This window comes from Poecilia reticulata, chromosome 5 (assembly GCF_904066995.2).
Source record: "Poecilia reticulata chromosome 5, P_reticulata-male-v2, whole genome shotgun sequence".
Classification (NCBI taxonomy): domain Eukaryota; kingdom Metazoa; phylum Chordata; class Actinopteri; order Cyprinodontiformes; family Poeciliidae; genus Poecilia; species Poecilia reticulata.
Window position 1 is genome coordinate 5,254,410 of NC_088834.1, and position 19,460 is coordinate 5,273,869.

Sequence of the window (19,460 nt, forward strand, 5' to 3'; positions counted from 1 at the left end):
GCATCTTAATCAACACAAACAAAGACATGATAACCTGGTGCTGTTGAATGCCTTGTTGTTTGAAGTACTTAATAAGGAACATCATGGTTTTTGACTTTGATCTTTTTACTCGAGCGTAAATAGTAGATAAAATGTAGCAAGTTTTCAATATGATCAATGACAGACAATATCGTTGCTTTTTTTTTGTACAAAAAATCCATAAATTATTTTAGATGCGTTTAATAAAGTGAGTAAAGATAATAGCATTATAGTTTTGTGGCATATTCTTTCTTTACATCCATCTCCATAAATGTTTTGCTGTCAACTCCCATGTGAACGTCTGTTGCAACTTTTTCGATTTCATCAGATACCTGCAGGAAGTTAACAATAGTGTCAGATTAGGAACATTAAAACAGCATACTTGGTAAACTGTTACTAATTAGCTAACAACATGACGAGGTCAGCATTTTACCTTTGAATTGTTGCAACCACTGAAGCACATCAAATCACTCCTCCTCACAAAGAGATCAGAGTTCATCTTCTTTTGCTTGCATCCGCCTGTAAAACAGACATAATCGCATTGTTGTTTTACCTTTGATCGGCCATTTAAATTAAACATATTTACTTTTAGTCTGTTTAAAGTAAAGCCTCAAGAAGTAAACCCTTACCAGTGACTATGCTCAAGAGCAGGCCAGACACCATTGTGGTCAGCATGCCAAAAAGGGAAAAGTAGAGATAGGACAGAGAGTACCAGGAGTCTGCTAAAGGAGGCCTGAAACTAAAAATGAATCGATTTAGTATTTTGCCTTCCTGCAAAATGTACTTAAAACAACTGCTGATAAGTAAGAATTTCACTCCTACTAAATCCAACTGAAAGACATAATACCAGTTAAAAGATCTGAAAGTAACATATATGTCTAGAAATAGAAGATAAATTAAATGAATTTAAGGTTTTGCCACATGTTTATGTATGTTTTACTCAATTAGAGCGTGTTACACTCATACTCAAGTGACCATTGCAAAGTAGTAAACACGGACAGGCATAAGGATTTAAGCAAGTTTGTCAAAGGCCATATGGTCAGTATCTTTTCAAATTGAAACAAGAAAAGAACAGGAGAGATCTGGTCAATGCTCACTGATTCACTACTGGCTCATTTGGTCTGATTAAACTGCTGAGCTACCTTAGTTCACATTACTGATAAGATTTCGGAGTAGACAACTGCATTGCGATCTGCTGAGCATAAACAATCAGGATCATAACGTTACACCTGATAGGGGTATAAGAAGAATGAAGCAAAACAAAATAGAAAAACTATTGTTGCTGTTATTACATGTCTCAAAGCTTAATTTTTAGTGAATTACATATTTCAGATCAGATTTTAAAGCCTGAATAATTTCCTGTCTGACTTTAATTTCCATAAGAAAAAAACATTGTTGCAAAAAGAAAGAAGAAACAAACAAACAAAATTGTTTTACAAGCAGGTTTCTGTTTTGTAAAAAAAATACTAACTCTGGAGTCGGATTTGCTGGGCTGGTCCATGGAGCTGCTGTTGTGCTGTTGAGGTCCACTGTTTTATTGCAGCCAACAGTGGTGAGGGGAAGGGGAAGTGTCTTGTTAGCTGTTTGAGGGTAAAGCAGAGCTCCAATTCCCACCCACAAAGTGAACGCCAGACCAGTGACCAATCCTCCCAGTCCTCCCTGAAAGGTAAATATGACCTGTCAACTTCCACATTCCTGTTTTGCTACTGCATATTTTCTGTTTTCTTAAGGTTCAGTTGTGCAAGAAAACATTTCAGATCAATGAAATACTCACTGTTGAGTTTGCTGTGCGGAAAAACATGCCTAATAGAAAGAGGCCAAGAAGAGGTCCACCGATTATGCCAAATATGGATAGAGCTGCCTGAAAATAGAAAAACGTTAATTTGTAGTGCTTAAGAAGTACCACTTGATGGTGCTGTAGAACTATAATTAACTGTAACAATATTGCTTTATTCTAACATAATTTTACCTGCAGAACACTTCCCATTGCTGAAGCAACTCCAGCCATTCCAATACACACGCCTCCAAAAAATACACCTGGGTGTTGGCAAAATAAAATAATAATAATTAAAAAAAAGCTGTCAAACTTAGGCAAAGATTAAAATCAGCAACGGTTTTATCACCACTTTGCTGCGGTTGCACAGAAAGGGCATTTCTATTCTATTCTAATTTGTTTTTTAATTTAGATATTTTGATTAGGAAGTACTAATGAACATCAACTATTAGGCCATGCAGCCAAGCAAATTTAAAAATGTATGCGTTTTCCTGTGCAGACAGGCCTACCTAATACATTTTTATATTAAGTCACGTCAGGTATATCAAATTTCTCTCACAAAGAGAACCCAGCCCTTCATTTGGGTTTTAAAAAAATTTCTGAGAACCAAGTTACCTGCTTATGCATTTCTCAGTAAATCAGTAAAGACAAAAACTACATGTTAGCCTGTCTGCTCCAAGTTATCCAGCCTTGTGCAATTCAGCTTGTGGAAAGTCAGTGCTGTGACTGCTCTATCCACAGTTGTTAAAGCAGCAGTCATATATTTGTGATTAATTTAGAATCATACATTGTACTGAAAGTTCAGACTGTTATCTACCAATGAAAACAACCGCTGAGATTATAAATAATGTCAATTGTGGCTTTTTGTTGGTCTTAACTGTAAGGAGTCAACAGCTAATGTTGTACTTTGTGGTTGCTGTCCGTCCATCTAGATAGATAGATTGGTAAGTAGGCAGGCAGGTAGGTAGGTAGAACTCACTCAGGCCCATGTTCATCCAGGTCACTTGTTTCTGTGTGAAATCTTTGTAGAATGGAAAAATGAAATCTTCCACAGTGACAGCAACAAGAGCATTAATACTGGAGGACACCGTGCTGAAAGAAGTGCAAAGGTAAAGTTTCAGAAACTTAACAAATCAGAAATGGATAAATGCAAATGGCTGCAAAGATTAGTACAAGGTGGAATGCAATTTTCTATGTTTGATGTCTTAGCACACACTTATCTGTTGGTTAGACAAAGTCGTGTCTTGAGTGTTTTATAGTTTAAATTTACCTCTTATCAGGAAGAAACATTTCCTTATCACAGCATAATTTCTGGAAGTAATTACATTTTTATTTCTTCTTTGTCTCAAGCCTTACCTGAGGGTACCGCTGTAAGCAGCAGCCACGAACAGACCTGGAATTCCAGGATAGACTGAAAGAATATCCATCACAAGGTATGGCAGCAGCTGGTTCACAAATACAAACGAATACTATTGTTAATCAGTGCTTTGTTACCCAATTAAAAAGCATACTGTGCATGGGATGATAGTTACCTGGTCAGAAGTACCTATATCCCCATTTGAAAGTGGGTCACAGTTCTTGTAAATGGAGTACATCGTAAGACCAGAGAACATAGCAAGACTCACTGTCATCCATAAACCAACCATGTTGATATACAGAGACCTGAGGGAAACATGACCTGTTAGTGCTTGAATCTTTGCTCACTGCCAGAGGGTTATTTGCATTTTATTTGAGTGATGCTTACAACTTGGCTTGTCCCAAAGTTTTGCAGGAGATATAGCGTTGCACCTGGGACTGGTTAATTGAGTAGATGGACACCCACATTATGCTACCACCAACCACAATACTCCAGAAAGTGTGCCTCTTTAGAGGATCTGGGTCAAAGCTGTGGAAAAGATCAACAATGAGAGAGAGAGCTTAGAACATGTCCAAACACGGCACAGCTTTTTTTGCTTTCAGCTTTCTTTTTTTATATTTTGCTAAATTAGCAGGTATTCTATTCAAGTCTATTCAGGTTTTCTTGAATATCTTGAATACTCCGATTTGGAAAAAGAGGCTCTTTTGATGTCAAAAAGTATTTAAAATGAGAGTTGTTAACATACTCAAAAGCTACCAGTCGGCCTCCTTTTGCAGCATCTTCCCAAATTGTTGATAGACCTCCTTGTACTACGGCTCCTCTTGCTATTACAGCTACAAATCCTGCCAGCATGATCACCATCTGCAGTACGTCTGTCCAGATAACTGCTTTCAGGCCACCCTGTGACAGAATTCATATGATCAGACAAGGCAGGTTTGATGCTAATTTAGGTCACTCTTGAATGTTCATGGCTTGATCAAGGATATGGTTCACTAAACATGCATACTATGAACTGAATAATGAATATCAGTTGTATCACAAACTCCAATATGATGAGAACCTCAGAGCTCAAATGCAGTATTTTTTGGCAGAACCCAAAAGAACAGAATAGCAAACTTTGAGTTAAAGATCCCATTCTCCATTTAATTTATTTCAAACATGAATTAAATAATGTCCAATAGATACTTATTTTTGAAAGAATAAGACAATACGAACCAAAGTACAATAGATGATGCACACTGCCCCCGTTGCCACCAACACTCCCCAGAGATCCAGCCCGGTAACTAAACAATTTGGAAAATTCTCCATTATAAATAAATATACATTTTGTAACTTTCTGCTATCTTTTCTTTTGGATATATGACAGCTGTATCTGTACGAGAAGATCAAACCAAGCTTTTTTGTGTTAAGACTTACTTTGGTTTAGTGCAAGAGCTGGAGCATAAATAACTAAGCCCGTGTAGAGAGCCTGAAAAGCAGGACCATTAATGAATTAGTTCCAAACACAATGTGGTCATATTTATATCGTCATGGCACAGGTATCTACAATCAGTAATGCATGAGGTCAAAATGAGAAAAGAACAGATGTTGTTTGTTGTTTTAAATGTGCGTCATAAAATTATTTAAAATCTTTTTTTATTTTTATATTGCAACAGTTATCTTAATATTTATGATTGTTCCAATTTATTATCCTATTTTAATTAAGAATGCATGGGTTACCGTTTGCACAATGTACATGGATGTTCCGGTCATCCGGGTTATCCGATTAAAGCGCCGTTCCAGGTACTAGAGATGAAAAATAAAATCCACATATCAACACCACTCAAATAACTATGCCATCATTCCAGGCATATTGAAAATTTGAAAAACAATGTGCAATTGTGTCCCCGTTTTCGGTAAATTTCCAGGATTTGTATTTCATTTTATATGATCTTGAGATTTTTTTTCTTGTGTTTTTCAGATCTCATATTAGCATTTAACTTATATCTTTTATCTGACTTTTTTACTCATTTTGCAAACCCAGAAAAGGTGAGTCATAAATTATTTAAGCATCTAAACAGTACTTTCACACTGCGATGTCTTACTCAGAAAATGTCAAAAAGCTTGTAGCAATCTATCTATATTTCCAGAACTTAAGCATTTTTTTAATGGTCCTGTTCTTGCAACAACAATAATAAATACTTTGATAAACTATGAGTTCAGTACCGTAAGGATCTTGACAAAAGTAAATAAATGAGCTGATATACCTGACAAATGCCTCATCCTTATATATTAAGGATTAGGCTTTTCTAGACTTTTTTTAGTTTCTTGAAGCCCTAGCTTTAATATTGTGTTTATTTTCTTGTTTTTTGCTAATCTTAAAAAAGATAAAAGGTATTTTGTCCCAGTCAAAGTGTGCTATCTTGGGCTTGTTCTGATTCAACCAAAGTTGTTTTGAAGACATTGTGTTTTTTGGCATGCTGTTACTAACACAGTACCTACCTACAGAATAACCTTAAGAGCCTTTTTAGCCCAGTGACAGTTTATCGTTAGATGGTTTAACAAAGAAAATAGTCAGATGCTACCAAACTTAAAAATATATTTTTAAAAACCTTAAAAATGCTGTAAACATGATAGATTGTTGCTTAAAATTCAAAAGTATGATTCTCCTCTAAAAACACTTTTATAGCTTTGCTGTTTCCTGAGATTTCTTTTTCTACTGCAGCTTTCTCCTACTATACAATAGTTTAGAATGTGTAGCATGTTCCTACCTCATAGGCACTGGTGATCCCCAGTCGGTAGAACATCGGTACAAATAATTCAGCAGTGATGGCAGACATGATAGCATAAGAAAAACCAAAGAGCCAGAAGGCAAGACCAAACCGGTATGCCTCTGAAGGTGTGCCAATGACTGTGATGCCAGACATGAAGCTGGCTGTCAGGGACATGGCGACTGGCACAGCTGTCATTTGTCGTCCACCTAACAAAAACTCTGTACTGCTGTTCTCCTTCCGGCCCCGGATGGCTTGGAAAAGGCCGATGCTGGCTGCTCCCAGAATCGTTGCAGCAAAAACCACATAATCCCAAGGAGAGAAAGTGGGTACTGGGCCACCTGTTCCAACCATTGTTGATTTACGAAATGGGTGGAAGAGTTTCTTTGAACCTAAAATCACAGTAAAAAAATATAATATTTGCAAAATACAATCTTGCTGAAGGTATATGTAAAACATCATAAGCATTATAAAAAACTCTACACTGAAGACAAAAAAGAAGATGCTTTTTTAATGAATAAATTGTAAAATTCATTTAACTTACCTCTACTCTTAAAAATCTCTCCTCAAACCTTCACAAAGTGTTGATGCTTCCAAACACTTAAAGACTTCAGTTCTACCTTACCTTAACTTTGTCACTTCAGTGATCAGTAGTTCATTGATAGTTAAACTACCTCTCGTGCAACTGGAAGTTGTCTGGTCAGCTTTAATGCATTCAGCAGACAATAAAGATTAGTTCACTTAGGTTAATGATCCATCAAGGACACAAGGCAGTGAAGCCTGGCATAATTTCAGAGATTATAAAAGAAAACGATCTGTTGGTGCGTCTCTGGTTGCGCACTGGTGACAATTAAAAGGTTCTTTGCTGACAATAAATCTATTTTCTGTGTAAAATAAAGTGATGCAGTGACACATTGATGGTAGGTTTGTTTGTGCCTCCTGGTTACACAGTACCTTTTGGTTAAATAAAAAATTCAAGGGGGAGGGAAAGCTGAGTCTTCAGGGTTTGGTCTTCACTCCTTCCGCAATATCATGTTGTCACTTGTGATAATATTTCTTTATTTAGTGTTGTCATCTTTCATTACATTTTCAGCATATTACTTCAAAATAATGACTAATTTGTAAAATGAATATTCAGCTTAGAACAGAAATATATAAATTCAGACATATTATTTATAAAGGTTAAAGCTTTGTTTTTTTTTTGTGTATATGTCAAATATGTTTTTGCTACCATGAGATTTCATATTTTAATGTCTGTTTTGTAAGAATTAACTGTAGAACAAGCAACAATAATCTAAGCGTTTAATAAAAATGACAGGTTATAATGTAAGATTTATAACACCTGCACAGAAGCAATGAGATACCCTTTTACGCTAATGCCGATTCACACTCGGACATGCATTATTCTTTGTCACTGATAAAGGATAAGGCTAATATTCTGCAAAGATAAATAAAATGAGATGTTGACAATACTGTCTAAACAATTGTGACCTAAGAGAGGAATGAGTATAACCTTTTCAACATGTCCATTTTACTTGGAACACATTTACTGTTTGTTTGTCCATATGAATCCAAGTGAACTAAAAACTAATAACAGATAAGCACCGAAACATCAGTGCGTTCAAAACTGCTGCATTTTGCTTCATAATCACTTAATGTTTCCAAGACACTTTTACTAGTCTGGCCAATCATTACTCAAAATTACAGATAAGAGGTCCGTGTATAAAGCTTTTGTTGGGTGGGTGTTTTTTCTAGTTTTTATTTGTCAGTAGTTTTTTGTGAAAAATGGATTCACTGCCAATTCCCATTGTGAAAGCAGATTAGATAAACCTGAATGAAAAGTACATGCTCTGCTAATTTGTTTTTACCAGCTTACATCTTTGCTGACATCAGTTTTTAACTCACAACAACCAAGAACGTAATTCAGACACACAGTAACGCACACAAAGACATTATTGCATCTTAACTTCTGTTAATTTTTAATCCAAAAAAGGCTGATTTGTTTTGAATAAAGTGGTTAAACCCACTCTTTAACTTATGTAACCCCTCATAACTTATACATTGTTTCCAGCACAAGATTTGTGGCACTTTGTGACACCTAGTGGTCAGTGAATTAGAGACTGCTTTCGGACATAATTACATTGTTGTTTTCATTATGTTATTCATTAAGAACATCAATATGTTCATGTCATCTACGAAATGGGCTAAATGTTCAGTGCACCTCTTTCGTCACAGATAGAAGATAATAGTTTGGATTAACATGGATTAGATTATGTTTGTATATATATCTACAATTCATCTAGAATGTTCAGACTCAGAACATTACTAAATCTGTAAGTGACTGCATCTCTTTAACTTGATTCTTTTGAACAAAGAAAAGAAAAGTCATTTGATGTAATCCTACGTTTTTTGTTTTTGCTTTGCTTGTCTTCCATTACTTTGCAGGAACAAACCTGGTTAAGGGAAAACCACCTGGCTGAAAATGGAGACATCAGCGTTCAGCTGCTGGGTTCTTTTTCTGCTGATTTATCCAGTTGTTCCCATGTGTCTTCCCACAGAGTTCACATTGTTCGTGGAAAAGCCAGAATGTGACTATTGTGTGGCGATCAACACTACTATCTGCATGGGAGTTTGCTTCACAAGGGTATGTATTTCTTTGTAGTAACAGAGAAAAGGCTATTAATTTTACTGTATGAAAAAAGTAAGTTTGTTGCACAGATGTCATATAATGTAAACCCCACGATGAGCTATTTTACTCAGAATCGTCAGATTTCAATTCTGTATAAGTTTAAAAACACATTTTTGATCAAAATGAGTAAAAAAATGCTGAGAGAAAATGCATTTCCTGACTGTGTTGAGAAAAATAAAAATGGATTGATCACTTCTGCTATGACCTAAGTCTGTTAGTTACAGTCTCAAACATAGTACTCGTGTAGTTTTTGATTCGTCATTCTGACAAAACTTTGTTGGCCAGTTTTCTATTTTACTCATAAATTTGGTACGATTAGCTGTTATTTCTAGTATATTATTTGGAAACTCAAATATAGATACACACTCTTTGTATGTTTGTGTCCCAGTCAAATGAGTTTTTCACAGGTTCATTCATCAGCTGTTTCCCATGTGTTTGTGTATCACGCAGGACAGCAATATGAGGGATATTTTCCGCTCACGCTTTGTTGTTCAGAGAAGCTGCACCTATGATAAGGTGGAATATCGCACAGTCATTCTGCCTGGCTGTGCTATCGACTCCAACCCTGCATATACCTACCCAGTAGCTATCAGCTGCCACTGTGGTGCCTGCAGAACTGAAAGGGATGAATGCACACGCAGAGTCTACAGCTACGATGCTAACTGTGCTAAACCAGTCAGGCGCGTTTATCCTTATCCTGGTCAAAGCAACTACATGATCCCATTTTAATCCTTCTGTTTATGTAAGAAAATAAAGGCTTTTACTTCTTATCTTATAATAGACCGTAGATGGTTTGCACTGTTTCATTCTATTTAATCTGATTGTTGACTAATAAAGCTATAGTTTGACATCTTAGTTTACAGTTGATTCCACATGTTTTTCTTAGCATCGTTTCCATACTCTTTCTTCCAGACTTTTATTATTTACTATTAAATAGATTCTCTGAATAAAAACCAATTAAAATTGCATCATCTAAATGGCTCTCTGAATCAGATGTCCTTGAATTAATCACATTCTGTTTCTTAACGTAGCTGTGTGTTTACTACATAACAAACCCGAGGCTGTTTACGTCAGCAGGTCACCTCCTGATTCTATATTTACCTGTGAAGTCATTCAGAGAAGTATGTGATTGTTGACACAACTCTTTTGAATGGGGTTAAACAGATGGATATAAAATCTGAAAGACTTAGCCCACTGTTTACAGGCTCTTCTAAACAGCACATTTAACACGTCTGTTTGTTAGCAGCGTCTATGTCTCATCCTAAATGGGGTTTATGCTAGTAGACTGTCCACAAAGGGAGTTTCAGAGACAGCTGGAGACTATAAATAACTCAGAATTTTGAGTGAGACAATGTTTCATAAAGTCATCTTCCAGGGTGAAGTCACTCTAAAAAGAAAATAGTTGAACCAACTTAATTGAATTGCTTCTATAGGTAACAAGCAATTCAATTAAGTTTATCCAACTGAATTTATTAAGTTTAACCAATTCAATATATTATAATCATCCAACCCAATTTGTTAATTTATTTTTAACAAATGTATTAAGTATGTTTAAGATAACAGATTTAAGTCAGTCTTACTCAAATCATTTAGTTTACTTCAAAAATGGTAAATAAACATATATAGCGCTTTTCCACATTTTGACCACTGAAAGCACTTTACACTAGAGTCACATTCACTTAATGTGTCGATCGGGAGGCAACTTGGGGTTAAATGCCTTGCCCAGGGCACATTGACATGTGGTAGGAGGAAGCTGGAATCGAACCTACAGCCTTGCAGTCACAAGATGATGACTCTACCCACAGAGCCACAGTCACTAAGGGAATCTGTCCCTGGTAAGCTTGAGTCATGGTGTCAGACGAGGGTTACAAATATGGTATTGAACTTAATTATTTCAAGTAAAGTCAAAGTAAAAAGGTCATTTAAGGAAAAGATTTGTGTATTTAGAGGACACTGTAAAAAGAGCATTAAAATTTTGTTTGGAACTACTTAAAAGTTTGAGATGACTTTCTGTAGAATTAAGTCAACGAGGTTTTAAATGTTTATTAGAAGAAAATAAATGATTTGAGTAAGGTTGACTTAAATTTGTCATGTTAAACCTCCTTATGAATTAAGTTGTAAAAACTTAGCAAATTGAGTTGGAAGGACTTAATGAATTGAGTTGGATGATCATGATAAATTGAGTTGGTCAGACATAGGATACGAAACTGGCATTGAACTCAATTGTTTTAAGTAAAGTCAAAGTGAAAAGTTCCTTTAGGTTAAAGATTTGTAAGTTTTGAGTTAAATGAACACAAAAAAGTAAGTTGTCATAGCAACAGCAAAAGAATTAAGTGAAATTAATGTAAATAAGTCCATAAGATGAACTGCAGCCCAAATACACTTTTTAGAGTGAAGTGACATTGGTCTTTCATAATCACTGATTGTATGAAGCTTTCACATATATTTTCCTAAAACATGAAGACATTTCAATGGTTTTTGTTGGTTCTAAAGCTCAGATTCTCACAAATTTTCTTAAATATAAAATAACAAAAGCAAAAAAGGGCCGCAAGTTAGATTTCCAGAGTGTTCCTGGCATTTTGTTAAAAGGAATTGCCAAGAGCCAAAGTTTAAAGTCTATATTAACTTTGTTGAAGATGTATTTTAGAACCAGAAATTAAATCCAGTTTATAAGAAAATATAGGCTAAAAGCTGCTCTACAAAGTACACAATGACGCACCCTAAAAACTAACCTGATCCTCTGTTTGGCTTTGGAGTGAGCTGACATAAATAAGCACTACCTTTAAGTCTTGTGACACAGGAGGGAGAATATTTGTGAAGTTACTGGTCTAACCTGTCTAGATTTTAGAATGGATTCTCTCTAAAAGACAAGAGAAGAAATGAAAATAGGTATGGCCATTGTGATTTTCAACATCAGGATATCCCAGAGGAAACGCTTACAATTGATCAGTTTCAGTTTAATTCCATTGGCCACTCATATTTTATTTTTTAAAAAAATTGCAGGTGGAAAATGATTTATCAAGCTATAAAATGATCTGTACCAAAAAATATCTACCATCATCAATGTATTCAAACCCTTCTCGTCGTTGCTGACTGTATTTTGGATGTTTGTATTGGTTTTTTGATGCTTTGTCTTTGTGGATTGTCATCAACCTGAACCTTAGCTCCTTCCAGTGATTCCCTATTATACTCTGCCAGGGCTCCTCCAAAATGTTAATATTACGGTACATCCAATCACAGGCATAAAGTTAGTAAAAATAAAAGGTTATTTTAAAGCTAAATGTGCCAGGTGAATGAATAATATCTGAGGTTAGCAGCATGCACCCAAAAATTGTGTGTCCTTCTCAGACAGCAGGTATTAATGGAGATTCCTACAGTATCTAAAAGTGGAATGGAAGGCAGCTCTCAGCTCAGCTCCACTTAAATGATGGCACTTTGCAAATCCAAGCATTAGCTAAAGGGTTTTACAAAGCAAGCTAAACAGAAAAGGAAAAGAAAGGATAGAATTTCTTCATCCTACAATATTTCATAATGTACTGAATACTTCTTCATAAATTGCTCTTCTCACTTTCTTTTCCTGAATCGCTACTGCTACAGTTAACGTTGGGTTTGTTTATTTGTTTCTTTGTTTGTACTCACGACTAAATGTGTTTGCGTACAAAATCCCACAAGAACATAAGTTAAGTCAAGTTTATGTGCATAGTACACTTCAGTAACCAAGCAGTTCAAAGTGCAAAAACCTATAAAGACCTGCAATTACGAATATGCGTTCTTTTTCAAGTTCCAACAAGTTGAGCTAGATCATCTCTCTCTTCCTGAATCTACTTCTGCTGAAACACTGGAGTAAAAAGGAAGCACTCAAAATAAAATAGACTCATATGATTTACAAAGTTGTTTGGCTATGACTCTTAAACCTAACAGGTGATAGGTCACCGTGGCTTAAACTGCCTGGCTGTAGTTGTGTTTTGTAAACCCTACTAACCTAAAGGATGAAACAGAGATTCCAAAGGAATTTGCCTGCCTCAGCACTGCACGGAGACCAGCTATGTGGTGAACATGCCGATCACTTTTTCACACTTTTGACTGCGTTTGGTTTACTCCGCTGGGCAAAGCAGTGACATGTTGAAGCAACTCCTGACAGCTTACAGTGTATCACCAGATTAGTATTACATCAGGAATATATTTTTGATCCTGAGAAATTTGCTCCTGGTATTTGCTCAGTGAGTAACACCTGACACATGTAAGCTAAGAAGTAACAGATTATGCTTCCTTTAGTCAGTCAGCTGTGTTACGTTGCTGTAATAGATGAGGAATCCGACATTTGGCTGCTGAGCCACATTGGATACTTTTTAAATGTGTGAGAACCAAGGATTTCAGCATGCAATTTTATTTAAGTGGTGGAAAAGAAAAAAATCAGTGTAATTGTATGCTTGTCAAAAACGCCAAAGCTTTACCAAAGATTAATGTAATACTGCATTGCTTGGACCAATATGTTTTTAATTTATTAAGGCTTTAACCTATTAAAGCCTTGGTTTGAATTTTCGTTCACATGTGTCAACTGGTTGTCTATTAATGCTAATAACTGATTGAAGTTGATGCCAGCTTTGCAAAGAGTACTTGCTTGACTTGCAAATACTGTGCACCCCTCTGTGTTACACAAGCTTTTAGCCCCTGGTTACATACGTAGAACCGGTTCCTGGTAATTTCTCAGAAAATGTTTCAAACCTTTCCAGAAAAATCCTCCTGTGTTTAGCATTCAGCTTGTAAAATTCCAAACTGTCTCCAGTAACCTAAAACAGAAACTTTTCTAGAAGAATTTACCAGATTGCCAAACACAGATCATATCTGCAAGATATATGGTATTCATATTAATTTAAAGTGGAGATATTATCAGTGTTCTAGCAGTATTTATTTATATACTGAGTATAAAGAAGATTTTCTGTAAAATTCTAAACCTGCAAGCACATCCTCAATACTTAAGAGTTACATTTCAGCACCTATGAAGAAATATACTGTTTTAATCATTCTGGCAGAGTGCAAAAGAAGGGAAGGACATAGATTAGTATATTATATTAAAATAATCAGCACTGGAATTTTCAAATAAAAGTAATGCTATCGAAAGCACCAAGTTTTTTTTAAAGATATAAAATACAAATACCAGATAATGTCTATCTGTTTAAAGATAGGCATTAAACCAGATGTCTATCTTTCTCATTTATACTGTAAGTTGAATAGTCAAAAGGAAGCAGGGCTAGAGTATATAATCTTGTTAAAATAAGCCTATTATACTACTATTACTATTCTTGAAGGAATGACAACTTTATTCGCATGGAGACAATCCTTAAAACAATCAATGAATGAATACATTCATCTGAAAACAAAATGGTGCTTCCATAAGTTTTATTTTGCATAACTAAACAAATTTAAAAAATTGAGTTCTTTAAACAAACATGTTTTGCTAAAAAGAAGTACATTTGTAAAACTATAAGCTGATCCGGAGTAGAATAGAATAGAGAACAGAAAGATCTAGTTCCCTTTTGTGAATCCATCAACACCCACACCTCAGGGCTCTTCAGCCATGACAAATTTAGTAGTTCATCTTAAATTAGCCGTGACTAGACCCAAAACTAGAAGTATATGTTAAGAATGAAAAAAATATATTTTGAGAGTCTAGCCCCAAGCTTTTCTATTCATGCATTTTAATTTTAAATAAAATTTTGAGCTTTTTAAACAATAGATTCTTTTTACATTTAACCCCCGCCAGTTGCCTCGTTCTAGCCAGTTACTCACTCGTTTCATTTTCCGCGCTCTGATTGGCTTAACATTTTAACTGACAGATCGATCGGCCAACGGGGACGAAACGAAGAGCGATATCTGAACTCTGATTGGTTTTCATTAAGGCGTATGCTCTAACAGTCTTTGTCATGATAAGACCAGTGGAAATTTCCAGTCGGTCTATTCATTGCTATAAAACGGAGGTGAAAAGAGGTTGGAAACGAAATACACTAACGGCTTAAAACACTTCTTAAAGCTGCATAAGACAATTATTTGGTAAGTACCTTGCTATATTTACGTCTTAGTGAATCACAAATCTTTTAAATAATCGAATTTGAGTTCTTACCTGTGTTATTTAGTTTTGCGGGCTGTGATGATTTGAATGGATGCTTTACGTTGCTGTTCTTTATATCAAACAGCAAACGCCGTAAGGTCTTAGGATTGGTTAGTATTGTTTGCGACCATGACACGTTTTCACTTGTCTTGAAGTAAGAAAATTATTTGCTGTCAAACTTTTATCATAATTTAATACCGGAAAAAGAATTCAGTTATTGAAATTATATAGTAACCATGTCCTGCTAATTTAGATATGTGCTATATGTAGTCACTTTCCTTACGAAGAAATGTGTTTTAGATCTCCAGTTATCTTACTTTTAGCCAGTACATTTCTGTAAAATTTCTATGGAAAGGCGGGAATGCCCTTTTAAGGCGTTCCGGAATGTAAATAGATCAGCCCCATGTTGTGGTGAGTGGGTACATCACAGCCATGTGACTCTGAGGCATATAGATAAGTTTAAACCTGCAGCTCTGGGTGGGTGGGATAAGTTCAGCGTTTAAAAGTCTGTGGCTACTCAGGATTCTGTTCACTTTTTGGTTTCATCTCTCCAGGACACTACTTACCAGCTTAACTGCAAGCACTTGATTCTACATCTCTCCATTTTTGCATCTTCCATCTTCACTTGTGGCATATAAGAGTCAGCATGTCTCAGCAGCAGATTAGGTAAGTCTCATTCACTGTTTTCCTGCTCCTCATAATATTGACCTCAACAGAATTATCTATAAAAAGTAATCTTAGAGTTTTACTTTTTGATATTTTTTTTTATTTTGATTATTTTAAATGGGTAATGTGTTCATTAGGCTTTAGTAAAACAGTTTTCTCTGTTACCTTTCAGCCTCCCTGCCAAACTCATTAATGGCGGTATTGCCGGTATTGTTGGGGTTACGTGTGTCTTCCCCGTTGACTTGGCTAAGACCAGGTTACAGAACCAGAGAAGTGGGCAGCAAGTCTACAAGAGCATGTAAGTATTTATAGCTACAATCTACACAACGCGGATGTGTGGTCTCTGGGCATTACATCTACTACGTCTGTGTTTAATCTGGTGCTATCCTTTCTAATTCCACAATGACGCATTAATGGAATCACAGTCACTGTGTCCTGACCTGATGGATTGTGACAGCTGTGCATTGTTGACGCTCCTGTTTTTTTTTGAGGAAGTCGCTCAGCTCATTTTTTGTGGAATTTTACAGTCCAAACCAATATTCTAGAATATTCTGTTACCTTGTGCAGCAAGTTTATGTAATCTTTGTTTTTGTTTAATGAAGGATGGACTGCCTTGTCAAAACTATTCGATCGGAGGGATACTTTGGAATGTACAGAGGTAAGATTATACATCTGATTATTAAGAAGCTTTAGGTTAGCACATGTGGAAGTTCCATTTTCATAGGATTAATTTTAGGAAAATGGTAAGCTCAGTGTCAAGTTGTTGTGCAGTAGTTTTATTCTTGGTTTTTGAAATAAAATCAAAGTAAATGTCAAAACCAATTCCAATTTATTGATGCTGTTAAATATGGTACCACACACTGTTTTTCTTTTTTTTTTTTTTAAATGTGTTTAAATCTGCAAAGAAAATGGAGACCATTAGGCTAGGCGTTTGCTCTTGTGAGGAATGCTGTTGTTTGCATCTGTGTTTTTCCATATTACAGACTTGGGTCCCCCTGGGATATTGAAGGCTAGCCGATAAGGCGCAGCCACGCTGGAGGCAAATATTAATGGTTCTTACAATATTGCTTCTACTTAAAACTATAGGCTCAAGTTTTATGTTTTGCCATCTGTTCTGTAATTTGACTTCCTGTCATTAACTACTTGGTTGTCTCTTCACTGTCCTGTCAACCTGTCATTGCTTGTTCTTTCCTTGACTCCAACATTACAGTCTTTGTTAGATCTTGCAAATTAATCTGGTCTGAACTATTTTATTTTATTTTTTTTAATGTTTTAATACAACAGATAAGTTTGTCCAAAGTCTGAAATATGTGTAGACTTAAAGTCAGCCTGTCTCGTCACTAACAACTTTTGATTCAATTTCTGTGTTGTCGTTAACATGTTTACACACTTTATTTGACTCATTTTAAAAAGAATAGAAACTTGTCTGAATTTTAGACTCCAACTTTGTTTCATTCCCCACCATTTCCTTTTCTGTCTTCTTGTCATTGTCTTTAAAACGATGCTTAAGTGTAATGTTTCATGAGATAATGTGCTTTGCCAGAGTTATTGAAGCAGCTTTAAGTTGAGTTCTATTTTATGATGTTATAAAAATATTGACAGGCAATGTCGTATCTCTGTCATTGGAAACTAGATTGTGACATCAATGCTAATTGTGAATTTGTTTGTTCCTTAGGGGCAGCAGTAAACTTGACTTTGGTTACCCCTGAGAAGGCCATCAAGCTGGCAGCTAATGACCTCTTCCGCCATCACCTTTCCAAGGACGGGTGAGTGCATTTGTCTAATATCTGTCAGAAATTTGATGTGTCACGACTTATGTCTGACTCATTGTTTTCTGTTAACAGAAAAGGCTTAACAGTATTCAAAGAAATGCTAGCAGGGTGTGGTGCAGGCATGTGCCAAGTTATTGTTACTACCCCCATGGAAATGCTCAAAATCCAGCTGCAGGATGCAGGCAGAATTGGTAAGAAAACCATTGAGTAACGGAGAAGGTACTTCATCCTACAACCTAATTTTTAACGTTTCTAATGTGTTTATATATATATATATTTTTTTTTTGTTCAAGCGGCCCAACAACAGAAACCAGTGATGATGTCTCCCACAAAGCTGGCGGTGACAAACACGGTGCTGAGTCGCTCGTACAACTCGGGCCCTGTGATTCCTGCAACAAGAGCCGTGTCGGCAACGCAGATTGCGAAGGAACTCCTGCAAAAACAGGGCATCCAGGGCCTGTACAAGGGCCTGGGGGCAACACTCATGAGGTGAAGCTCATTTTTATTCAAAAACAGCTTTCCCCCCCCCCCCACTCCATATAAGAGAAAAAAAATCTAAAGTTTAATATTTACTAATGAAGATTTTGTTTTATTTCTTTCAGGGATGTACCCTTTTCTATTGTTTACTTCCCATTGTTTGCCAACCTGAACCGACTGGGCAAACCCAGCCCTGCAGAGTCATCGCCCTTCTACTGGGCCTTCCTGTCAGGGTGTGTTGCAGGATCTACTGCTGCAGTTGCAGTCAACCCTTGTGATGGTAGGTTTCGTTTTATCCATTTGTCATCAAATACCAGTAGCAACAAGTCTTAAAGAATGTTCTCTTTCTCTTTGCAGTGGTGAAGACCAGACTGCAGTCCCTCAACAAAGTAGCAAGTGAGGAGAGCTACAGTGGAGTTATGGATTGTGTGAGGTAAGATGGCACATTCTTTCCACACCATCTACTGATGCATACTTACCCTGTCATATGTTGCTCTAAATATACCCATCCTTCTGTTTTGACAGTAAAATTATGAGGAAGGAGGGGCTGTCCGCCTTCCTGAAGGGGGCAGGCTGCCGTGCTCTGGTCATTGCACCTCTGTTTGGAATTGCACAGGTCATGTATTTTGTTGGTGTTGGTGAATATATCCTGGACAACTATTCTCCAAGTTTCCTGTCTGTCTGAGCTGCATCAGCAGGCTATCTAAACACTGGGCGTGGCGTAACTACCGGCAGCTACAATCAGTTTACAGCAAAAAACAAAAATCATCTTTATAGCTTGACAGCTGTGTCGCACTTTGCACACTTTTGTGACTTTGAAACCAACTGAGCCCATCATTTGCACTTGAATCTGTTGACTTTTTAAGGTGGTGGACTCAGAATTACAGTGTTCTTGTGTCCTAGTCCCAAAACATTCCCTCTATGAGGGAGAGGAACTCACTCAGACCTAGTTTTGTGTTTTAGTTTTTCAATTAAAAAAAAAAAAAAGTTATTATTATTATTATTATTATTAACAGGTTTTCATTTTATATACATTTTTCCCTACAGTTTCTGTTTATGTCTCATCATACAAAGCCTTCCACTTAGAAATAAGATTTGTGATGGCTAAATGTATGGGGCCCAGTTTACGCTTTAATTCTGTAAATGTGTTTTGTATTCTGCTATTTTAATAATATTTAGTTGGTTTATTTGATCTTGAGCCTTCCTTCTGGTGTGGGACCATGAAGGTTACCAAACCTTAAAAAGCGTCCTCATACAAAATCCTGTTATTGTTTGCCTGTCCTTTACAAAACGTGCTATTATTATACATATTAAGTTTGTGTACATAATCGCCCTTCAGACCTTTACATTTATATTATTCTAAATATCACCGGATTATGTTGTAATAGAGCAGAATTTTATTAATTGGGTTCTTGGAGGTAGCATTATTCACTTGAACATGAATACTGTGAGAGATGACTGTTGCATACTGTTACTGTGATAGATTTTTTACACATTATATCCATTAAAATGTTCTTTTCATTCACTTTGGTTGCATAATGTGCTTTTTTTCTTATGCAAATATTTTTATTTGGTGTAAAAATGTCCTTACCCTTGGTGTGTTGTTTTTTTTTCCTTGAATTTAAAAAAATCTCACCTTTTGTGTACATTTAAGTTGGATTGATCTGTCATTGCTGGTGCCTAAGTTATTAGCACCACTGCTTATTATATTTGTATACCGTTTCAACGCTTCTTGTTCTAGAAGACATAAGGTTGGAGTATTAAACCGCAACAATATTTTTTGGCTGGGTGTTTTGGGTCTCTCCAGCCTGACCAAGAATGTTTCACCAAAAAGCAGTTCATAGAAGA

At 36.1% G+C, this 19,460-nt stretch overlaps 3 protein-coding genes across 9 annotated transcripts; 2 read left to right on the plus strand and 1 right to left on the minus strand.

The window, feature by feature from the left end:
* Window positions 1–203: 203 nt before the first annotated feature.
* slc5a8l (solute carrier family 5 member 8, like) lies at window positions 204–14,817 on the minus strand. Of its 2 annotated transcripts, none has more exons than XM_008408948.3 (16): window positions 14,710–14,817; window positions 5,900–6,291; window positions 4,869–4,934; window positions 4,566–4,617; window positions 4,365–4,432; window positions 3,895–4,049; window positions 3,537–3,677; window positions 3,325–3,454; window positions 3,149–3,237; window positions 2,772–2,884; window positions 1,988–2,055; window positions 1,793–1,879; window positions 1,490–1,677; window positions 648–757; window positions 452–537; window positions 204–350 (listed from the first exon to the last, which is right to left on the minus strand). In XM_008408948.3, exons 2-16 carry the CDS (start codon window positions 6,251–6,253, stop codon window positions 246–248), a joined length of 1,812 nt encoding a protein of 603 aa, XP_008407170.1. In that variant the 5' UTR covers window positions 6,254–6,291; window positions 14,710–14,817; the 3' UTR covers window positions 204–245. The 2 variants fall into 2 exon arrangements, with proteins under 2 accessions (XP_008407170.1, XP_008407171.1); XM_008408949.3 differs by lacking the exon at window positions 14,710–14,817 and adding an exon at window positions 6,444–7,038.
* tshba (thyroid stimulating hormone subunit beta a) lies at window positions 7,983–9,443 on the plus strand. Its single transcript, XM_008408946.2, has 2 exons — window positions 7,983–8,543; window positions 9,039–9,443. Exons 1-2 carry the CDS (start codon window positions 8,382–8,384, stop codon window positions 9,315–9,317), a joined length of 441 nt encoding a protein of 146 aa, XP_008407168.1. The 5' UTR covers window positions 7,983–8,381; the 3' UTR covers window positions 9,318–9,443.
* Window positions 14,454–19,137, plus strand: slc25a55a (solute carrier family 25 member 55a). 6 transcript variants are annotated; one of them, XM_008408943.3, is made up of 10 exons: window positions 14,454–14,639; window positions 15,252–15,363; window positions 15,536–15,661; window positions 15,966–16,021; window positions 17,039–17,129; window positions 17,208–17,326; window positions 17,429–17,624; window positions 17,738–17,892; window positions 17,970–18,045; window positions 18,138–19,137. In XM_008408943.3, the coding sequence occupies exons 2-10, from the start codon at window positions 15,344–15,346 to the stop codon at window positions 18,295–18,297; spliced, it is 999 nt and encodes a 332-aa protein (XP_008407165.2). In that variant the 5' UTR covers window positions 14,454–14,639; window positions 15,252–15,343; the 3' UTR covers window positions 18,298–19,137. The 6 variants fall into 6 exon arrangements, with proteins under 6 accessions (XP_008407165.2, XP_008407166.2, XP_081462987.1 ...); XM_008408944.2 differs by lacking the exon at window positions 14,454–14,639 and adding an exon at window positions 14,762–14,851; XM_081606862.1 differs by lacking the exons at window positions 14,454–14,639; window positions 15,252–15,363 and adding an exon at window positions 16,347–16,415 and having other exon boundaries at window positions 15,592–15,661.
* Window positions 19,138–19,460: the final 323 nt, after the last annotated feature.